Below are 19,333 nucleotides of genomic sequence, written 5' to 3' on the forward strand. Positions count from 1 at the left end.
CTGGTGATGTATTCTATTGTTGTATACTCCACAGCTCTTCAGATCCCAGGATGTCTGCCAGAGTTGTCCTGGTATAACAGCAGACTCAAGCTTTAGATTAGATCCCGGGTTTTATTTTGTTCCTTCATGGGATATGAAAATTATTGGCTATGCCAGCATTCAAATCCCATCACTAATTGCTTTTGAGAAGGTGGTAGCAAGCTGTTTTTTTTTTGAAGCTCAGCAGTCCATGCGGTGTAGATACACCAACTGTGGTGTCAGAAACCATTCCAGGCTTCTGACCTGGTGACCTGCAGGACAGCTATCTCATAGATGGTAGATAGAAAGGAGGAAGTGATTTACTCACCAAAGGATACCTCTAACCTGCTCTTGTAGTAACATTACTTATTTGATTGACCAGGTCAGTTTCTGGTCAGATGTGACACACCCTCTTTGGGGGAAGTGATGGCCTAGTGGTATTATCACTGGACTGTTAATCCAGAGACTCAGATAATGTTCTGGGGACCTGGGTTCGAACCACGCCATGGCAGATGGTGGAATTTGCATTCAATAAATATCTGGAATTAAGAATTTAATGATGACCATGAATCCATTGTCAATTGTCAGGATAAACCCATCTGGTTCACTAATGTCCTTTAGGGAAGGAAACTGCCATCCTTACCTGGTCTGGCCTACGTGTGACTCCAGACCCACAGCAACGTGGTTGACTCTTAACTGCCCTCTGGGCAATTAGGGATGGGCAATAAATGCTGCCTGGTCAGCGACGCCCTCGTCCCATAAATGAATAGAAACAAGAAAAGGATGTTGGTGGAGAATTCAGCAACGGTAATGCCATTGAGCATGAAGTGAAGATGGTTACAATCTCTTGCCGGAGATGGTATTTGCCTAGCACTTAAGTGGCAAGTAAGCATTTTTGCCCTAGCAGCAACCAAACCTAAGTCTGAACATCTTTGTGACACTGATAGTATCTGAGCAGCCACAAATGGCTTTGAGCAATCAACAGCAAACATATCCATTTCTGACCTTATGGAAAAAAGGTTATTGATAAAACAACTTACGATGGTTGGGCTTCGTACACTATCCAAAGGAACCTCCGCAGTGATGTCCTTGGGCTTAGAAAATTGACTTCCAACAATCAGAATCATCTTCCTTTATGCCAGGTACGACTGCCACCACTGGAGCGATTCCCTTCTTCATCATATACCCAACCAATTTCTATTGTCTTCAATGTTGCTAGGTGTCCTAAGTCCCACACTGTCAAATGCTACCCTGACCTCCAGGGGTGTCACTCTTAACTCATCCCTGGAACTCAGCCTTCTATCTACATTTGCACCAAGGCTGTAATGAAGTCAGAACCTTGGTGGAACCCAAACTTAACACAATAAGCAGCTTATTGCTACACAACTGCCACTTGATAGTTGACAACAATTTCCAATACTTTACTGATTCAGAGTAAAACAAAAGGATGGCAAACTGGCTAGATTTGACTTATCCTGCTTCTTGCAAACAAGACATACCTAGGCAATATTCCACATTATCAACAGATGTACAGCTTCAACAATGGCCAGAGTACCTTGGCTATGGATGCAGCTAGCTCTGGAGAGCTATAGTCAGGATGCTATCAGGGTATATAACCTTTGCTGGTTCCCTCTTGATATTATGTGGAATGAATCAAATTAGCTAAAGACTGGCATCTGTGACAACAGTTTCCAACACACTGCTGCTGACTGGTATCTGTGATGGCAGTTACTAGCCAGTGACTACAGGTGGAGGCACAGATGGATCACCCACTTGACAATTCTGCGTGAAGATAGCTGGAAATGCTTCAGCTGTTTTTTTGCACTGATGTATTACACTCACTGTTGCGAAGTTGGGTATAGTGCTTGTGGATTGGAAGGCAGGACATTAGAATTTGTTGTAAAACGATAGGGGGAAAGAGTGCATGGGCCCTTTAAAAGATTTTTTTTAGGCTTGGAGATTAAAACAAAATGTCTGCAGGCAGCAGCAGATGCACGGAGCTCTTGAAATTGAAACATTGTGTCAAAAGGCTATGCTGTTAGTAGGCAAAGCAGCATTTTTACTAAGACAGCAGGTTATTGAATTTAGCCAATTAATTTAAACCAGGCCCTAGGCACGAAAGCCCAACTAAATTTAAATCTAACGATTTTGACAACCTCAGACCAATACTATTGTAAGAAATTAATAGGTCATCACGGGTATAAAAGAGAAGGGCATTTGAAAATCTGAGTGAGAGCAACTGCCATCTGTCAAGAGAAAAGCTCTCAACAGCTCTAAAGAAAAAGTCACTGGTTCCCACAGAAATCTCTAAGTTCTCAGAGTAAGCTCCATTTAAATAAAGATACTACAGCATTCTCAGCTAATATTCCTAATACAAGAATTCGACAGAGAAAGGCGTTCCTGAATGGAAAACAGCAGAGAAGGCAAAGAACATTCTGGAAGACTCAGTCGCTTGAAATTTCAGCCAGGTTAAATTTTTTTTTTCCTTATTCCTTTGGTTTATAAAAAAGTGGTACTTGTATTTATTGGAACAGCATATAGAATTTTGTTTTATTCAGGAATAGTTAGCAGTTGGGGGGGTGGAAAAGAGGGCAGAAATTGTTTGGTTTGTTAATAGTCCTGTTAATTTGTTCACTGTTAGAGTTAGACAAACAAATTGTTACATGTTGCTTATAAAGTGAGCAGCAGGGATTTCACTTCACTTAACCAAACCCTCCATAACATTCACCATGGTCATGGATGCAGATATTTTTGAACCCTTGTCCTCTAGCTAGTTAATTGTCCACGAGCAATCACAATTCCTACTCCCTAGATATTCCTTAGGGATGGAAGATGACTTGCTTCCACTTTGGATAGATGGGATAAATTGGCTTGGCCCTCTGGTTGGCTCAATCACCACAGGCACAGTCTGGCATGTCCTTTAGGATTCCTTTAGGTCAGTAGTTGTGCTACCAAGCTACTCTATCATGGATGCTGAACTCCACCACTGTACCTTGCTACCCTCATTGCTTCTTCCAACCGGTGTTCAACATGAAGGGGTTCTCATTCATCGACTGAGGGAGGTAATAGGTCAGAAGGCTCCCTCAATCATGTTTGGCCTGATACTGTGCGTCAATACTGAGGATCCCCAGAATCAGTAGCTTCCAATTGCCAATCAAACATACCCCACTCCTCCACCAGTGGGGCAAGACATACTCAGTGATGGTGAAGGTGGTGTCTGGAACACTGGCAATAAGGCTTGACGAGTGTGACTATGCCAGGATCTTGCTTGATTCTTTATACTCATTTACTTCTCTGTGCCTCAATGAACTGAATTCCAAAAGTGACTGCCATTGAAATTAAGGCAATATTTGACTAACTGCAGCATTAAAAAGCCTAGTACAATTGAAGGTAATTCAAATTAGGAGAACCTTATCCATTGGTTGGAGTCCTACCCAGCAGTGAGGAGGATAGTCATGGTGTCAGGGACCAAACAGCTCAAGGCACCACTGCTGCAGTTCTTAGTGTAGTTTCCTGGCACAATTACCTTTAGCCACGTAATGATCTTCACAAAGTCAAAAGTAGGGCGAGTCACTGATGATCACACTAGGTCATGTACCATTCAGAACAAGATAACAAAGCAGTCCATGCCCAAACGCAGCATGATCTGGAAAAATTTGTGCTTGTGCAAATATTTGACTTCACTCGAGAGCCAGTAAATGACCATTCCCAACAAGAGAACCTAGCCATCTCCCCTTGCCGTTGAATGGCAATGCAGCAGTCAAATTCCCCACCATCATCATCCTGGTCGAACCACTGTCCAGCAACATGGCTGGACCAGATCAAAAAATAGGAGAAAGGTGGTGGCATTGTGGCAATGTAACTGAAAGAAATAATCCAGCCCAGGCCAATGTTCTGGAACACCAGTTCAAATCCTACCATGGCAGATGGAATTCAAATTCAATTAATTTAAAAAATGCAGAATTGAAATCTAGTCTCAGTAATACAGATAATGAAAATATCATTGATTAGCGAACCAGTTCTTTAGGGAAGGAAATCTGGTATCTTCACCTCTACATGCAACTCCAGGCCAGTAGCAATGTGGTTGACTCTTAACTGAATTCTCAAATCACCCAGCATGCCACTCAATTCAAGGTCAATTAGGGATGGACAATAAAATGGTGGCCTTTCCAATGATGCTCACATCCCATGAAAGGAATTTTTAAAATTGCAAATAAATAACTGTGGCAATAGGAGCAGGTCACAGGTTGGGAATGCTAAATATCTGATTCTGAAAGGGCTTTCTGCCATTTACAAAGCATAAATCAAGAGTCAGATGGAATAATTGGGTGGTTGAGTGCAGCTCGCTAAAATCAGCAACATCCAGGACAAAGCTGTCTTCTTGATTAACAGCTCATCCACCACCTTAAATACTCATTCCTAGCACACCTTAATTGCATTGTGTACCATTTCCAAGACGCCCTGTCGTAACTCACCGAAGTTTCTTTAACAGTATTTCCCAAATCAACAACCTTTCGTCCCACAAGGATAAAGGCTGCGCACATTCGGCATCTCCAGGTCATGTACCATCCTACACCCAGAGAAACTGCAGTTCAAGATGATTCATCAAACTATCAAAGGCCATTAGGGATGGACAAAAATTACTGGCCTTGCAGGCGATGGCCACATTCCATTATAAATTAAAATAATTAAACGAATTTAAATAAGTTGAAAGAATAAAGACCAGCATCTAAAGTATTACCACATCTATTTTCCAATCCTTGCTAGAAACAGTATAAATGCATTGGCCAGAGGACCCAGACCAATCGTTATTCTAGCATAGAAGGAAGTTGTGCATGGGGACCCTGTGGAATCCCCATAATAGGGAATTGCCAAGAAAATTCAAAATTCCACTGGGCAGTCTCTCTACACCTGGAACGCTTCAAAAGTTTCCATTTAAACTGGAGAATTCAGTGGGTTCCAATGAAATTAAGTAAAATAGTTACCTGGGAAAAGTTAGACTATTAAATGTATTTGTCCTGAGTAATTATTTAACACATGCCATACTTACCTCAGGCACCTTCAGCTACAATCTCCCACGCCCTGACCTGACACCCCTTCCCCAGCTCCACCTCCAGTAACACCTTCCCCCACACCCAGCAAACCCAAACTCCCAGACCTGACATACACTCTTACCCATACTCCCCCACGAGAACCGATTCTGCCACCCACTCTAACTAGTTCATCAGTTAACTGGTCCCCTTGCCACCTGCCCACTTTACGCATTTCCCTTGGAACCCCACATCCTACCAGCTGGTATCTAACCACTGGCACCCTCCATTCCTGGCACCCTAACCCTCATTCATTGGCATCTTACCTCAGGCCCTTTACCCCCCTCCTCAGCTGGCACCCTATTCCCCTACCAATCTGGCACCCAGTCCTCCCAGCATGCCAATATCACACTTACCTTATAATGCTTAAGCTTTGACAGCAGCTGTCAAAGTAGATGTCAGGACCTTTAAATTTCAGAATCTGGCAGCTGACGGCTTCGAGAAGGGAGTGTAGCTTGCCTTTCTTTGACAGTTCTGTACTGTCAAAATGGAAGTACTGCTCATTTCTTACGGAGCCCTGATGCGAATGTCCTCTCAGATATGCAGGGCTCCCTTCTTTCACAAAGAAGGACGGCCATTGTGGCAATCTGTGTTAGATTGTATTAGGGTGTCCACCTCAACTGCTTCAAACTGGACTGTAATGTGAACAGCTCCCACAGAAAAACAGCGGCTTTAGCAGAGATGAAGTTGCATGGGGTATTGGCAGTTGAGGTAGGGTTTAAGAAATCTACTTAGCTGACATCAGCTTCCACAGGTGACCGTTCCACCTTGTGGCCTACACCACTGCTCAAAGCACTACGCCGGGGTTCAACTGATATATACATGGCTAGGCTGAGTGAACATTGATGCATACGGAAGTTAAGGAATATGGAGCAAATGTGCGTAAATGGAGCCAAGGTGTAGACTGCCATGACCTAACTAAATTATGAAACAGGCTTGACTGCTGAATGGATGAATCCTGTTTCTATCTCAACTAATATTAAAACCTAGAGAAACTGGTTTGCTGGACAATATTTATCATAAAACAGATCATTTTATTTGTTTGTGCAAGCTTGTTACATGCAAATTGGCTGTGGTTACCACATTACAACAGTAACTACACTTCATTGGCTGAATAAAAATAGCCTGAGAATATAAAAGACAACACATAAAGACAACACATAAAGACAGATTCTTTCTTTTTTTGTCTTCATTTCCATTGATTCAAAGAGATGCAGAAGCTTGGAGTTATCTCTCTTCCCCTGTCAGTTCTATTGTCAAAAGTGCTTCTCTGAACTATCATCCCACCTTCATTGATTTTACTAATACCCTCCAGCCCAAAACACTCCAGAAGCTTCAGCTCATTCAAACAGGTCTCTACAGCTGTAATCTGCCCTTCCTTCCTAGTGCCCCATCTTGTATGACTAGCATCCTCTCAAAGTTTGGACAAATGCCTCAACATTTTCAGTCCAATATTCTCATCTTGCTTTCAAATTTTTCCAAGGCCTCACCTTACCCTACCTTAAATGTGTCTTTTTACCCTCCACATTCCCCCACTGAACTTTTCTTCATCCTTACTCACTCAACGCACACTACTAACAAATGAGTGGTCAGATCCTCCCCTCTAAAAATCTTCAAGGAGACCCTTCTAACTTGTCACCTCTCTCAGGTTTCTTTTGGGAGTAGCCTGGACACCATCCTAAAACCGGTGTATTCTCCAGGTCTGGTTGCGTATCATGTTGTTTTCTCAGGTTTGCTTTTCTGTCAATGAAAAATGCATTACAAATGCAATTTGATATATGTGTAAAGATACAGAAATAGTACAACTCTATGTCAAACAATAACCATCACACCTAAATTCTTAAGCACTTTTAAATATTTAAAGCCACTGAGTTTGAAATTCCCCACTCAATGAAGGGACTGTACTTGAAATAATATAACACTCCAACCTGGATTTCCCTTGCCTAACCCATCTCGACTGTGGCTGTTGATCTGTTCCCGTCATCCATTTCACTCACTCAATTAAAACCAATCCTAGGGTCTGCCAGGAAAAGGTAGTGTTAGGCCCAAAACTGCAACAGTAAAAGCCCAGGTTTCTTCCAAGAGAGGGGGGCTGCAGCTCACATCTTTGTAGGCCCCAGACTCTGCCAAAGTTTACAATGGCTGTAGCTTATTCTCTCTTTAGCCTCTTTAATATCCCTTCTTCTGCAGTGGCAGCAAATTTTCCTTCACTGTACATCATCTGAAATAAGGTGCCTTTAGACAGCAAGAAACCTTCCATGCACAGTTAATTACCCCTGACCCAAGAAAGTCATTTGGAGTACAAACAGTTACAACCCCTGGTGAAAATCCATTGCCATTATCTTCTCTGTGGGGATAAATGCTTCCACTCACTTGAAGAAGTTAAAGCTCACAAAGTTTTCGATCCTTAATTGGAACACCTAATTTCAACCAAGTGCACTCATTCAGAGGTTCTGATCACAATGTACTCAGTGCACAGGAACCCATGAGCAGGTGAAAACAGCATTAGTCAGTCAGCTGAAGCATAACACAAGTGGTGTTTCTGTTACTGCTGCCTCAATGATTTAAAATACTGTCATACTGAATCTAAATTTGGTCAACTGCAACACAGCAGGATGCACCCGTGCAGCTTCAATTGTCTGCTAGTTACTAAATCAAAGAATTGCTGATTTCCTGCCAATCACATTCCCTTCTGACAATGAAGGAGGCCAAATGTCAACCACAAATTTATTAACAATGATTAAGATCCCTGATTATACTGATTTATGGGTTCTTTTATGTTCAGACTTTTCCTCATGTTTCTGTGCAAACTTCAGCTTGCCAAATCAGCGGTGTCTGGGGCATTCTAGCTGCATTTTGCTGACTGCATCCCCTGTAGAAGCTCTAAACAAATACTGGAACATACCATTAGTGAAGCAGACGGTGTCTCCAAACAGCTTACACATAGAGTTAGTATAGGATGTGTCAAAGACATTGACTTTGTCTGCAAAATAGTGACACATAAATTGCATCAAATTATGAAAAGCTGACAGTAAACATTCTCCTTCAGTGTCCTCCATACACATTTATATATATTCTGAAAGATATACCTTTGTAATGAGCTTACCATCTGTTGTTACTAGATTGCCACCATACAATTCATGCATAACTGCAGAAGGATCCTTTTCAAATACTGACATCCTAGCTGCAAAAGCAATAATTGTTAGTTACAGCACATTTTATTAGGTATCTGAACATTCCTGGGTTGTTCAATACCACATCCATCTGGATATATTATATAAAATAGGAAAATTAACATGTGACTGTGCATAATTAGAGATTCATTAGAATTAACACAATCACATGTCCGTCATTGATGTACACTACTTATATTCCACGTAAATACTACCTAGTCATAGCTTATTACCAAAAGCAATTCTTTGAGAGAGTTAAAACAGCTACAGGTTTCTTGCATGCATTCACAAAATAAGCTGTCAACTGCAAGCAGTTTCAGTTGCATGCTTAAACTACACTTGTGGGGCTGTAACAACTGCAAGGTTCCTCCTAATCTCCTGCTCTAACTTCAATGGGATTTCTGGAGACAGGGCAAGGACTGCAAATTAGGTGTAAAGACTCCAACTGACACTGAAGCAAAGCAGAAGAGAGATCCTCATTTCTGAGATTTTCAAGTATCAGGCAAATTCTGGTTGTGCACATAACATTGGAACAAAACAAAAGCCACCTCCTGTCAGTGAATACAGCTTGAAACTGTCCACAAATAATTAAAATAATAACAAGTAGGGATTGGTGGGGGAAAAAAAAACTAAATATTTTTCTAAACTCGAGGAGAAGTATTTTCTAATATTAGCTTTTGATTGACACCAGAAAACAACAGTAACTGGCGCACAGATTATGGAGGAGGAATTAAAAGCAAGCAAGCATAGTACTACCGACAACAACAAAAACAGAAGTTGCTGGAAAAGCTCAGCCGGTCTGGCAGCATCTGAAGAAAAAAAATCAGAGTTAATGTTTCGGGTCCTTCCTCTGTTTTTGTTTCTGATTTACAGCATTAGCAGGTCTTTTGGTTTTTATTAAGCATATTACTACCATTAGGTCACTTTAAAAATTGTATAGTCATGTACACTTGCAAATTATTTAAAGCTTTAGGTAGTGTACCTCAGTGGTTCAATTAGTAAACGTATAGAATTGAGTCATATAAACTAGGGGGGTTCTCTACACCTTGACAGCGCAGGGTATAATTAATTGAGAGTATCTTTACCAAGAAAAATAATCAGGGTTTTCTACAAAGCATTTGCCCATGCTAGAACATCAACATTGGCTGAGGTTCAATTGGGATTGACTGCAATTTATCTCGCAGTTGAACAACCTGATAATGGTAAATCCACTAATCCCTCCCTTCCAACAGAGATCTATCCTCAATGGAATGCACTGAGCCTCTTGAAGCTGGGCCTCCAACCAGAGTACCCTCAGGGTATGGGTTCCGAGCAGGGAGGAAGGGATTGGAGATTTTATATAACTCTGTTCACGTAAGAATGGTGGGGACTTTGGATGAGGTACTGACAGCTAGTACTGCCCATGGTTTCATAACCAGCACAAGTCACAATATGCAGGGTATAGGGAGAAATAATAAGTCACTTAGGGTTATACGATAACATAGGACAGTACAGCACAGTACAGGCCCTTCAGCCCATGATGTTGTGCTGACCTATTATCCTACTCTAAGATCAACTAACCTGCATCCCTTCATTTTACTATCATCCATTTGCCTATCCAAGATTCGCTTAAATGTACCTGACTCTAGTACCACTGCTGTCAGTGCATTCCACACACCCACCAATGTCTGTGTAAAGAACCTACCTCTGACATCTCCCATATACCTTCCTCCAATCACCTTAAAATTATGCCCCCTCATGATAGTCATTTCCACCCTGGGAAAAAGGCTCTGGCTATCTACTCAATAACCAACAAGCAGAGGGAAAAGGAGAAAAGTTTTCCTTTATATACACTATGAACGATGATGATTGACATGCATTGTCCGAAAGAGTTGGGGAAACAATGGTTTACATATCCTCAACACATAATGGAAACAGTTCTGAGCTATCCATCATATTAAATGTATTTTCCATCCAGCAGCTTTTGTTCTTTTACCAATACAAGCCCATTTACTGACCTACACATGCCCAGATAGTAAGTAACCAGTTAGCTTGAATGAAACCTGGTGAATTTTGTGGTTAAGATAATCATAATTCGAATAAAATGAATAATGTAATCAGAAAGTGTTTAATGGCAGAATGGAAATGTTATCAAAATACACACATACTCACACACTCCTTAATCTGTTCAGCCCAAAAAAAAATCTAGCATTATTTTCTCTGAATGTCCTAGACAAATTCTTCCACTAAGGGTTTCTGTGATTTTCTCTGGGACACCCAAAATCCAGACATTCAATGGTACTCAGAATGCAAATCAAGCAAAAATTTTGGTCAAAGGATAATCTTCCAAATTGAAAGTGTTCATTCACGTCTGTCCACAGAGTTTAAGGTAAGTGACAGAGATAGAAATAGGCCACTCAGCCTCTTAACTCTATTCTGATATTCAAGGCTTTGTTGATCTACACCTCAGTTCATTTACCTGTGTTGATCCATTTCCCGGATACCCTTACACAAAAAAAATCTCAAAGTTCCAACTGACCCAGCATTTCAGCTAAGTTTTCTGATGGAGCAACTTTGAGACTGACACCATCACCAAAATGCTTCCTGATTTCACTAAAAATCGCCTGGCTTTGATTTTAAGATTGTACTCCAGAATTTTAGATACTTTCTCTGAAATTCGGTACCCAAATTGCAAGAGTCCTCCAGATGTGGTCAGACCAAGGTTCGGCACAATTGAAGGATAACAGCTTAAAGCTTCTGAAACCTTTTTTATTCCCAATCTAAGTTGAGAAAGAGGTCAACATTTCATTAGCCTTTGATTAACTTTTGCACTCGTGCACAGTAGTGTATGTGGACATTAATTTCTTTGACCTGTCCAAAGTTTTTCATCTCTCTCTCTGTCTCTCTCTGTTTTAAGACTAATGCATTATTTATTCTTTGGATGCAAGTGAGTAACATCAGCCTTCCTCACACGGAACTCCATCCATCAGTTTACAACTTGCTTAATATGGCTATGACCCTCTGATAGTTTCTCCTCCTGATCCAGATCATTTCACACTTGTTCAATGGCTGACTCAGTCACTCTGTTCCTAATGATAATTCAAGTAATATCCTCAACCTAATTAAAAGTCACAGGTCAATAGGTTTCTCATTTCCCCTCCTTCTCTTCTGAAATAATGCAGCGATGTTTGCAAATCATCAATCCAAAAGTAACAATTTCTGAAGGTAGTGTCTTGGAAAATTGTGACCAGTGCGCTTTTAAATTTCCCACTGATTTCAAAGTTATACATTTCAAATTTGGCAAGAGAAAAAGTGGATCAGCATCAATAACTGCAAAGACTTCTTAGAAAGGTGTGTAGGACTTGAAGTTTGGTGTGGGCGTAGGGTGAAGACTACCTTTGATTCAACCGGATTTTTATTTTAACAGAAACACTGCTCCTCAACTTGAGTTACATCAAAACAAAAACAGAAACTGACTAGGTGCTGGCAATGAAACAAGGGTATGTCAACTGCCAGGTCTGGCCATCAGGTCAGAAAGGTAAGAGACAGGGTAGAAGCAACTTTGATTAGGGGCACCTCACCCCCACCCCCCTCTGCAACAACTAACTGCTGATAGTCTCCATTGAGCTACAAATGCATTATTTCAAAATGTTCATCTGTGTTCAAATTTGTATTTGGACTTTCCTTTATCGTTAAACTTCTCCAAATTTTTAAAAATTCCCGACTATTCCTAATCTGACTCCTTATGCGTTGGATCCCTTGCAGCCCACATCACAACAATGGACCATGAATTCAGTCATTTACGCACAAGCTCTAAAACTACCTTTCTAAACTTGACAGGGTGAATGCAGAAAGGTTGTTTCCCCTTGTGGGAGAGTCTAGGACCAGACGGCATAATCTCAAAGTAAGGGAACACTTTTTAAAGAGAGATAAGGAAGATTTTTTTCTCTCAGAGGAGTTCTTTACCTTTCATCACAAAATCAAGACTTACAGCAAAGAAAACAGACTAAAGGATTATCAATCAGTTATGATCTCATTGAGAGGCACAGCAGATTCAAATGGGCTGAACAGCCTGCTTCTACTCCTACAGTCTATGGTCTACAACTTCTATGCCTCTTTCTCCTACTTTAAGACAACCTAGAAGAGCTCTCATTGACCAAGCTTTTACTCACCTCTCCTAAAATTCCCTTCTGTAAAGCACCTTGGGACATTGCTATACCAAACACGATTTATAAATCAATGTAGTTACAGATTTTAATTGTTGTTGCTTGTGTATTGAGCATTCAATAGAAGAAAATATACTAACAGTCCGATCTGCTTGAAGCATCCAAAAAGCCAAGATGATCAAATTGTCACAGTAACTTTTTATGCCAAATTAATGTGTCAATAACTCAGGACTGACAGTAATACCAACATGGCTTCAGCAAAACTGAATCTTCAACTCTCCTGACTTTGGGACTTGCACAGAATGATGTCAATCAATGCAGAGTAATCCCAAAGAAAGAAACAACATTATCTCTCTTTACCATATCAACCCCATCACTTTTTCATACTCTTAAGTTTCAGAGTACTTTGTGCTTCAGTGCAGAGGGATCTGGGTGTTCTTGTGCATGAATAGCAGAAAATTAATACACGGGTAATAAGGAAAGGGAATGGAATTTTGGAATTAATTGGTGTTAGCATGACCGCACCTGGAGTACTGTGTACAATTTTGGTTCCAGTACTTGAGAAGAGATATAGTTGTATTGGAGGTTCACTAGATTTGCACAGAAAATGTGTCTGTCTGGTGACGAGAGATTGATGTGAAGGTACCAGTGTTGGACTGGGGTGGACAAAGTCAGAAGTCACAAGACACAAGGTTATGATTTCAAAACAAAATCTGTTGGACTTATAACCCTGGTGTCGTGTGACTTCTGACGAAAAGAGATTGAGCAGTTCAGGCCTATATTCTCTGGAGTTTAGAAGAATGAGAGGAGATCTAATTGGAGGTATACAAGATGCTAAAGGGACTGACAAAGTAGACATAAAAGGATGTTTCCTCATATGGAGAAATCTAGAATGATAGGTCAGAGTTTTAGGATAAGGGGTAGCAGATTTAAAACAGATGAGAAGAATTTACTTCTCTCGAAAGGGTCTTCAATCTATGGAATTCACGACCCCAGAATTGTTAAGATTGGGACATTAAATAAATTTGAGGAGGTAGATATTTAATTAGCAATGGGTGGAAAGGTTATGAACAACTGGCAGGGAAATGGAGTTAAGGTCGAGATGAGGTCAGCCATAATCGTATCAAATGGCAGAGCAGGGTCAAGAGGCTGGACTGCCTACTCCTGCTCCGAGTTCTTGTGTTTTAACACGTTTCCAAGTTTTAGGTCACTTTTAATCTTTGAAACTCTGTATACCTATCATACGTCACAATAAAATGAAACCATTCACCAGTATTTATAGAGAACTAGTTCCTGGTTAAGGATTGATACTAAGTTAGTTAAAGGAACAGATCAATAATTTTTCAATCAGTTTCATTTGAGGAAATGCCAATTTCAGTGCAGCAAGCAAAGCACACTTTATTCCCTTCCAGTGTTCCATTTAAGTATTTACCAAAGGATCTGCAAAGTTACAATTATTAAGATTCCAGGCTGCTTCACAGCACAGAGTGCATTTCCTAAGTCATGTTACATGCTGTTCACCCACCATCCATGTTCTCACTGACCTCCACTAGCTCCCATTTCAGGGACATCTTGATTTTAAAATTCTAATCCTAATATTCAATTCTTCCATTTCTCTGTAATTTCCACCAGTCATACACAAACAACTCCATATTCTTTCATCCAAACCACCTGATAATCCCAAATTTCCTTTGCCCCACAATCTACAGCTACATCCATAACTGTGCAGAATATAGTGCAAATCCTGAAACTCCCTCCACAAGCTTATTTGCTTCCATTTGATCCACCTCAAAATCCACTTTTTTGAAGAAGCTTTTCGCTATCCATACCAATCCTTTCTTTGGTGGCTCAGTAATGTATTGTGTGTGATAACATGCCTTGGGATGTTTTACTATATTAAAGGGCAACATGAGCATAAGTTTGGTTTCACAAATATTGGTTCATAGGAAGTGAGCCTTGTTGGCTATGCCAGCATATACCGTCCATCTCTAATTGCCCTAGAGAAAGTTATTATTACAAACATCAAATTTTCACCTCAATAAAACAAGCACCTGATATTGACCTTACTGAATGTTGGCTGAGGTTTAATCTGAGAGTTTGTTCATGCATAAAGTGGAAAACACACATCAAACAAAGTTTTCTGGCTGGATCCCACTTACTGGTTTATATTGATGGCTCTCATAGCCTTGTCGAACACCAAGACAAAACTGCCCACTTCCTAACCAGCATTTGTCCACAGGGAGAAGGAAATACATACTCTGGCCCAATTGTGGGAAAGTGGTAAGATAGAAAGGGAAGGATCAAGTCTCCACATTTAAAGTTAGTGCCAATCAAATCAGAAAGAAAAGGCTGGCTATGAAAATTTAAATCAGTTGTTTTGTGCATAGAATTGCAGAGATCTCTATAACTCTATTTAGAATTAGGTGGTTGTCTTTGACTGGTTTGGATACAATGAGCTGTAGGGCCTCCTTCTGTGCTGTGGATCTCTATGACTGTTGCGTAGAATGCTAAAAAAGTTAAAATCCAAAATCACTATCCCTGGACTCCATGTCCAACACTCCTCCACTAGTGGCAAATGGGAGCTGCAGTGGAACAAGAACAGTAATGGGGGCACCAACATTTCAGAATCTTCCTGAACTGAAATATAAACTGTTGTTTTTTCATTGTCATTAAGACAATAACTTTGAACACCAACAGAGGAGCACTTAAAAGAGACCGTCTCAATCCTCCACCAAATCACCTTCTCAAGACCAATAAAGATTCTGGAAGTTGCTGGCCACTAAATGAGAAGGCTCCTACTTTCTAACAAGTCTTTCCTGAAGCTGTGGTTGATTCTGGTAGCATGCATAAATAAATTTACCCTCAAAATGTAACTTCACTCAGCAGGATCCAACCAATTAAATCGCCTATACCAGGTTAATCAGCTTATCCATTTATGGCCCTACTTGGTGTAATATGACCTTGTCATTTCTCCACCTTCTCCAGTCAAATTCAAAACCAATTAAGACCTTCACCAACGTGTGACAGCTTAATACTTACCACACAGCAATTCTTTCATTCCTTTCACTGAACACACAAATATAGTTGGTTTGTTGAGGAGACGTGCTTGGAAAACCCTGCTTCCATAGCTATGAATTCGACTGTTGCAAAAATGCATTGGGTCCTTATAGAACTCTAATGATTTATCACTCATTAAAGCATAACCCGAAGTTCCAGGAATCCGGATCTGGGACATTGTGCAATAATCTTCCTGAAATATGAAAATATATTATTCTAAACTATTATTTGACTGAATTATACAACTAATTATAACTGATACTTCTTTGACTTCATCTGTTTTTGCAATAATCCCAACGTTCAAAAGCAAGATGAAGTTAAAGAGTAAATGCCGACATAAACTTAAAATTGTATGAAGCACTTCAGATAAAAACGGGTCAACTGCTTTAAAGGGGTGATAGCAACATGTGGACACCAAAAGGAGGAAGAAATTTAGAAGAGGAAAATTAAAGATACAAAGAGAACTCCCACGCTCAAAGCACTTTACAGTCAATTAATTGTGATGTAGATATAGTCACTGTTATAGCGCAAGAAACTAAGCAGCCAATTTACACAAAGTTCACATAATCAGCAATGCAATAAATGACCAGATTATTGGCTTTAGCGCTGGTGACAAAATCATGTTAGCCAGCATGCTGGAAGAGTTCCCCGGTCTTATACTAGCTAAGGGCAGATGGAGACCTTGGTTTATTGTCTTATTCGCAGTGTCACAGCTCCAAGCTGCTTAAGTGTCAGCTTAAATTACATACTGGAATCTTTAGAGAGATCTGATGCCACAAAATGTTGACACAAAGGCAAAACTAATCTGAAGCTATCTTCTTGAAGAGTTGGCTTTAAAAACAGGGTGTGATTGTTTTGAAATTCATTCATGGGATGAGAGTTTCACTGGCTGGAGCAGTATTTATTGATCATCCCTAATCGTCCAGAGGACAGTTAAGATTTAATCACATTGATTAGATCCGGAGTTATATGTAGAGCAGACCAGGGGAAGAATGCAATTTTCCTTCCCTAAAGGAACCAAAAAAGGTTTTTCTAACAACAGACAATGGATTCATAGTCATCATCTATTTGAACTTGGGTCCCCAGAACATAGGAACAAAAACAAAGTTGCTGGAAAAGCTCAGCAAGTCTGGTAGCATCTGTGGAGGAGAAAACAGAGTTAACGTTTCGGGTCCGGTGACCCTTCCCCAGAACATAGCCTGGACTTCTGGATTAATAGTCTAGTGATAATACCACTAGGCCTTCACCTGCCTATAAGTGAGGTGAATACATTTGTTGTACTTCTGCACGTCTGGATAAGGATTTCAACAGCAGAGGCAAATAGATCAATACTATAACATGAAAGCAGTAGCAATTCTACAGGCAGAGGGAGGGAGGGCTGTCATCAACATACACTCGGAAGTCGGAAGCAAATTTTAAGTTTACAGAGACAATTTGTAGCCACTAGATAGGAAGAGTCCAAGCATTGTGGGAACATATATGCACTGAAAAATATAAAGTTGGCAAATCTAGGGGAGCACCTGTCATTGTCAATATTTTCTACTACAGTATACCCTCCGGCCAGTGATAGGAGAACTGGTCCTTGTTAAGTACCTGTGCAAGCAAACTATCTATATACTGTGACACAGATCTACTTGAAAGCAAGTGAGGTTCCATTCAGACAGTACAGTTCCCATGGACACCTCCCAAAAACTACTGTGAATCAAAGTTCTCTTTTAAATAACTAGTTACCAGTGAAAAGAAGCTTCTGAAACAAAAACCTTGTAGGCATTTATGCATCCAAATATGAGGTCATACTACAGTCATCTTACTTACACTATTGTGCAAAATAGGTGTAATTTAATAATTGTGGTTGAACATAAATTTAAATTCACAAATTACTGGAAGCAGCATCAGCACAATGAAAAGATTAAACTTTACAATTAGTTTAATAAAAACGATCAAAATAAAAAATATAACCATAAACACAACCTGTAACAGCTTCCCAATTGTTTCAGCAACTGTGCCCAAAAAATGCACTAAGACTATTGTCTCTGAAAGTGATGGAACTAAGGAAACACCTTTGTGTGCGCAATTCAGGCCATCAAAAAAAAATGGGTACATGGAATGACAACTACAGGCTGTTCACCTCTCTAACTTCAAATAATGTTGATCTTGCTCTGTGCACCTCCTGCGCAGCCATAACCTTGTATGCCTCGCTCTATCTAAGCACCCTATGATCTGTATGTCCATGTTTGCTATGATCTGTTTGTACTGTTCACAAAACAAAACTTTTTACTGCATTTAGGTACATGTGACTACAATAAATCAAATCCAACTTGAAACCAAAGAAGTAATGACAGAAAGAAAAACAACAAAACATATACAACTGAAATCTGATTAGAGAGGCAGATTTAATGCAAAACTAAAATACGACTCTTTTAACTTCTCCATTGGCTGAGAGATAGTTCAGAATGCCAAGATTGTGAAAGGTGCTATACAAATAGAATTCATTTCCTTCTTTGTGAGCACGTGTCCTTTATTTCCTGAATATTTCACGGTAACATTGTTTTCGTGAAGCAGAAGCCAGTCATGCATTCACAAAACAAGGGATGCTTGAAAGTACAGTACTTTTGAACATAGTGGGAACAAGCTGCACAAGAAAGAATGTCAATTAAATAGTTAAGATGTCTTGTTGGCACTGGTGTTGGTGAAACCTCCTTGGATTTTCCGCGAGTAAAGAATGCAATGGGAATTTATGTTTTTGAACACACAGTTGGAGCTTCAACTTAATGTGTCGTTGAAAAAAACATTCCCTCCGTAATGCACAGGGTTACCGGCTTCAATTATGTCCTCAAACTGTTGCAGTGAGGCTAGAACCATTATCTTTTGACGGAGAATGCAATTAACTGAACCAACATTTCACAAAAAAAGTGTCACAGTTGTTTACTGCTCAATACGAAGTCAAAGATTTCTATTTGTATAACACCTTTCATCGTACCATTACTTAATCATAAATCAAAACATTTTCACGACGAAATTAAAACATATTACAAATGTACCAACAAATTCCGAATGCAAAGGAAACAGATATAAAAGTTCCACTGGCATCCTTCAGCCAGAACTAAGCTCAGGTTGAACTTTCAGACCATTTAATTCACCGCAAAATAAAAAAAAACAAGCAAATCATTCCCTGGACTCAGCTACACCAAAATTAATAATAAATTATAATGTGTTCCTTTGCAGATGGGGAGTTTAAAACAAACTTTTGTGGATGTAAAAGATTATTTAATTTGATGCCGCGGTTTCTGTACATTTTCAATTTCTACTAACATTACTGTACAAAAAAAAAGCGTAATCTAATTATTTCCGAATGAAGAGGAGACGGAGTCGATCCCAGCACAAGACAGAGACAGAGAGAGAGAGGGAGACAGTGAAGATGGGGAAGGTCAGGGACACAAGGCCGATCAAAGAGGACCCCGCGGCCAAAGTGGGAAATGAGGCCGATGGAAGAGCCGCAGGTGCCACCTGAAGACCCACTGCCCAATCCTCACCCCTTCAGCCGGACGGACGACCGACCGACCGCGCGAATGCCGCCGCCGCCGCCGGCTCCCTTCACGGATCAGTGCATCTCCGGGGCGAGAGGCGGGCCCGCTCTCTCCTCCTCCTCCTCCTAGCAACCGCCCCAGCGCGCCGTCAGTCACCAATGTCTCCTCCCATCCACCCACCCCCACATCCAGGTTTCTTACCCCACCCACAACCTCGACGAGTTCCACCCCCCCCTCCCCCAATTAGTTCCCTCCATCACTCCGCCAAGCCCCCCTCCCCTCAGCTCTCCATACCCTACCCCTAAATCTCTGCCTCCCCCCCC

At 40.6% G+C, this 19,333-nt stretch overlaps 1 protein-coding gene across 2 annotated transcripts in view; it reads right to left on the reverse strand.

The window, feature by feature from the left end:
• LOC109926779 (beta-amyrin 11-oxidase-like) overlaps window positions 1-19,130 on the reverse strand; it is a 105,064-nt gene extending 85,934 nt beyond the window's left edge. The window contains exons 1-3 of one of the 2 annotated variants that reach the window (XM_048595413.1): window positions 19,017-19,130; window positions 15,466-15,676; window positions 8,215-8,292 (exon numbers count right to left, since the gene is read on the reverse strand). In XM_048595413.1, coding sequence (XP_048451370.1) covers window positions 8,215-8,292; window positions 15,466-15,661 — 274 coding nt within the window. In that variant the 5' untranslated portion in view covers window positions 15,662-15,676; window positions 19,017-19,130. Of the gene's footprint in view, window positions 1-8,013; window positions 8,092-8,214; window positions 8,293-15,465; window positions 15,677-19,016 lie in introns of both variants that reach the window. The other variant, XM_048595414.1, reaches the window with a different exon arrangement.
• Window positions 19,131-19,333: the final 203 nt, after the last annotated feature.

Source organism: Rhincodon typus, chromosome 3 (genome assembly GCF_021869965.1).
Source record: "Rhincodon typus isolate 14 chromosome 3, sRhiTyp1.1, whole genome shotgun sequence".
In the NCBI taxonomy this organism is placed as follows: domain Eukaryota; kingdom Metazoa; phylum Chordata; class Chondrichthyes; order Orectolobiformes; family Rhincodontidae; genus Rhincodon; species Rhincodon typus.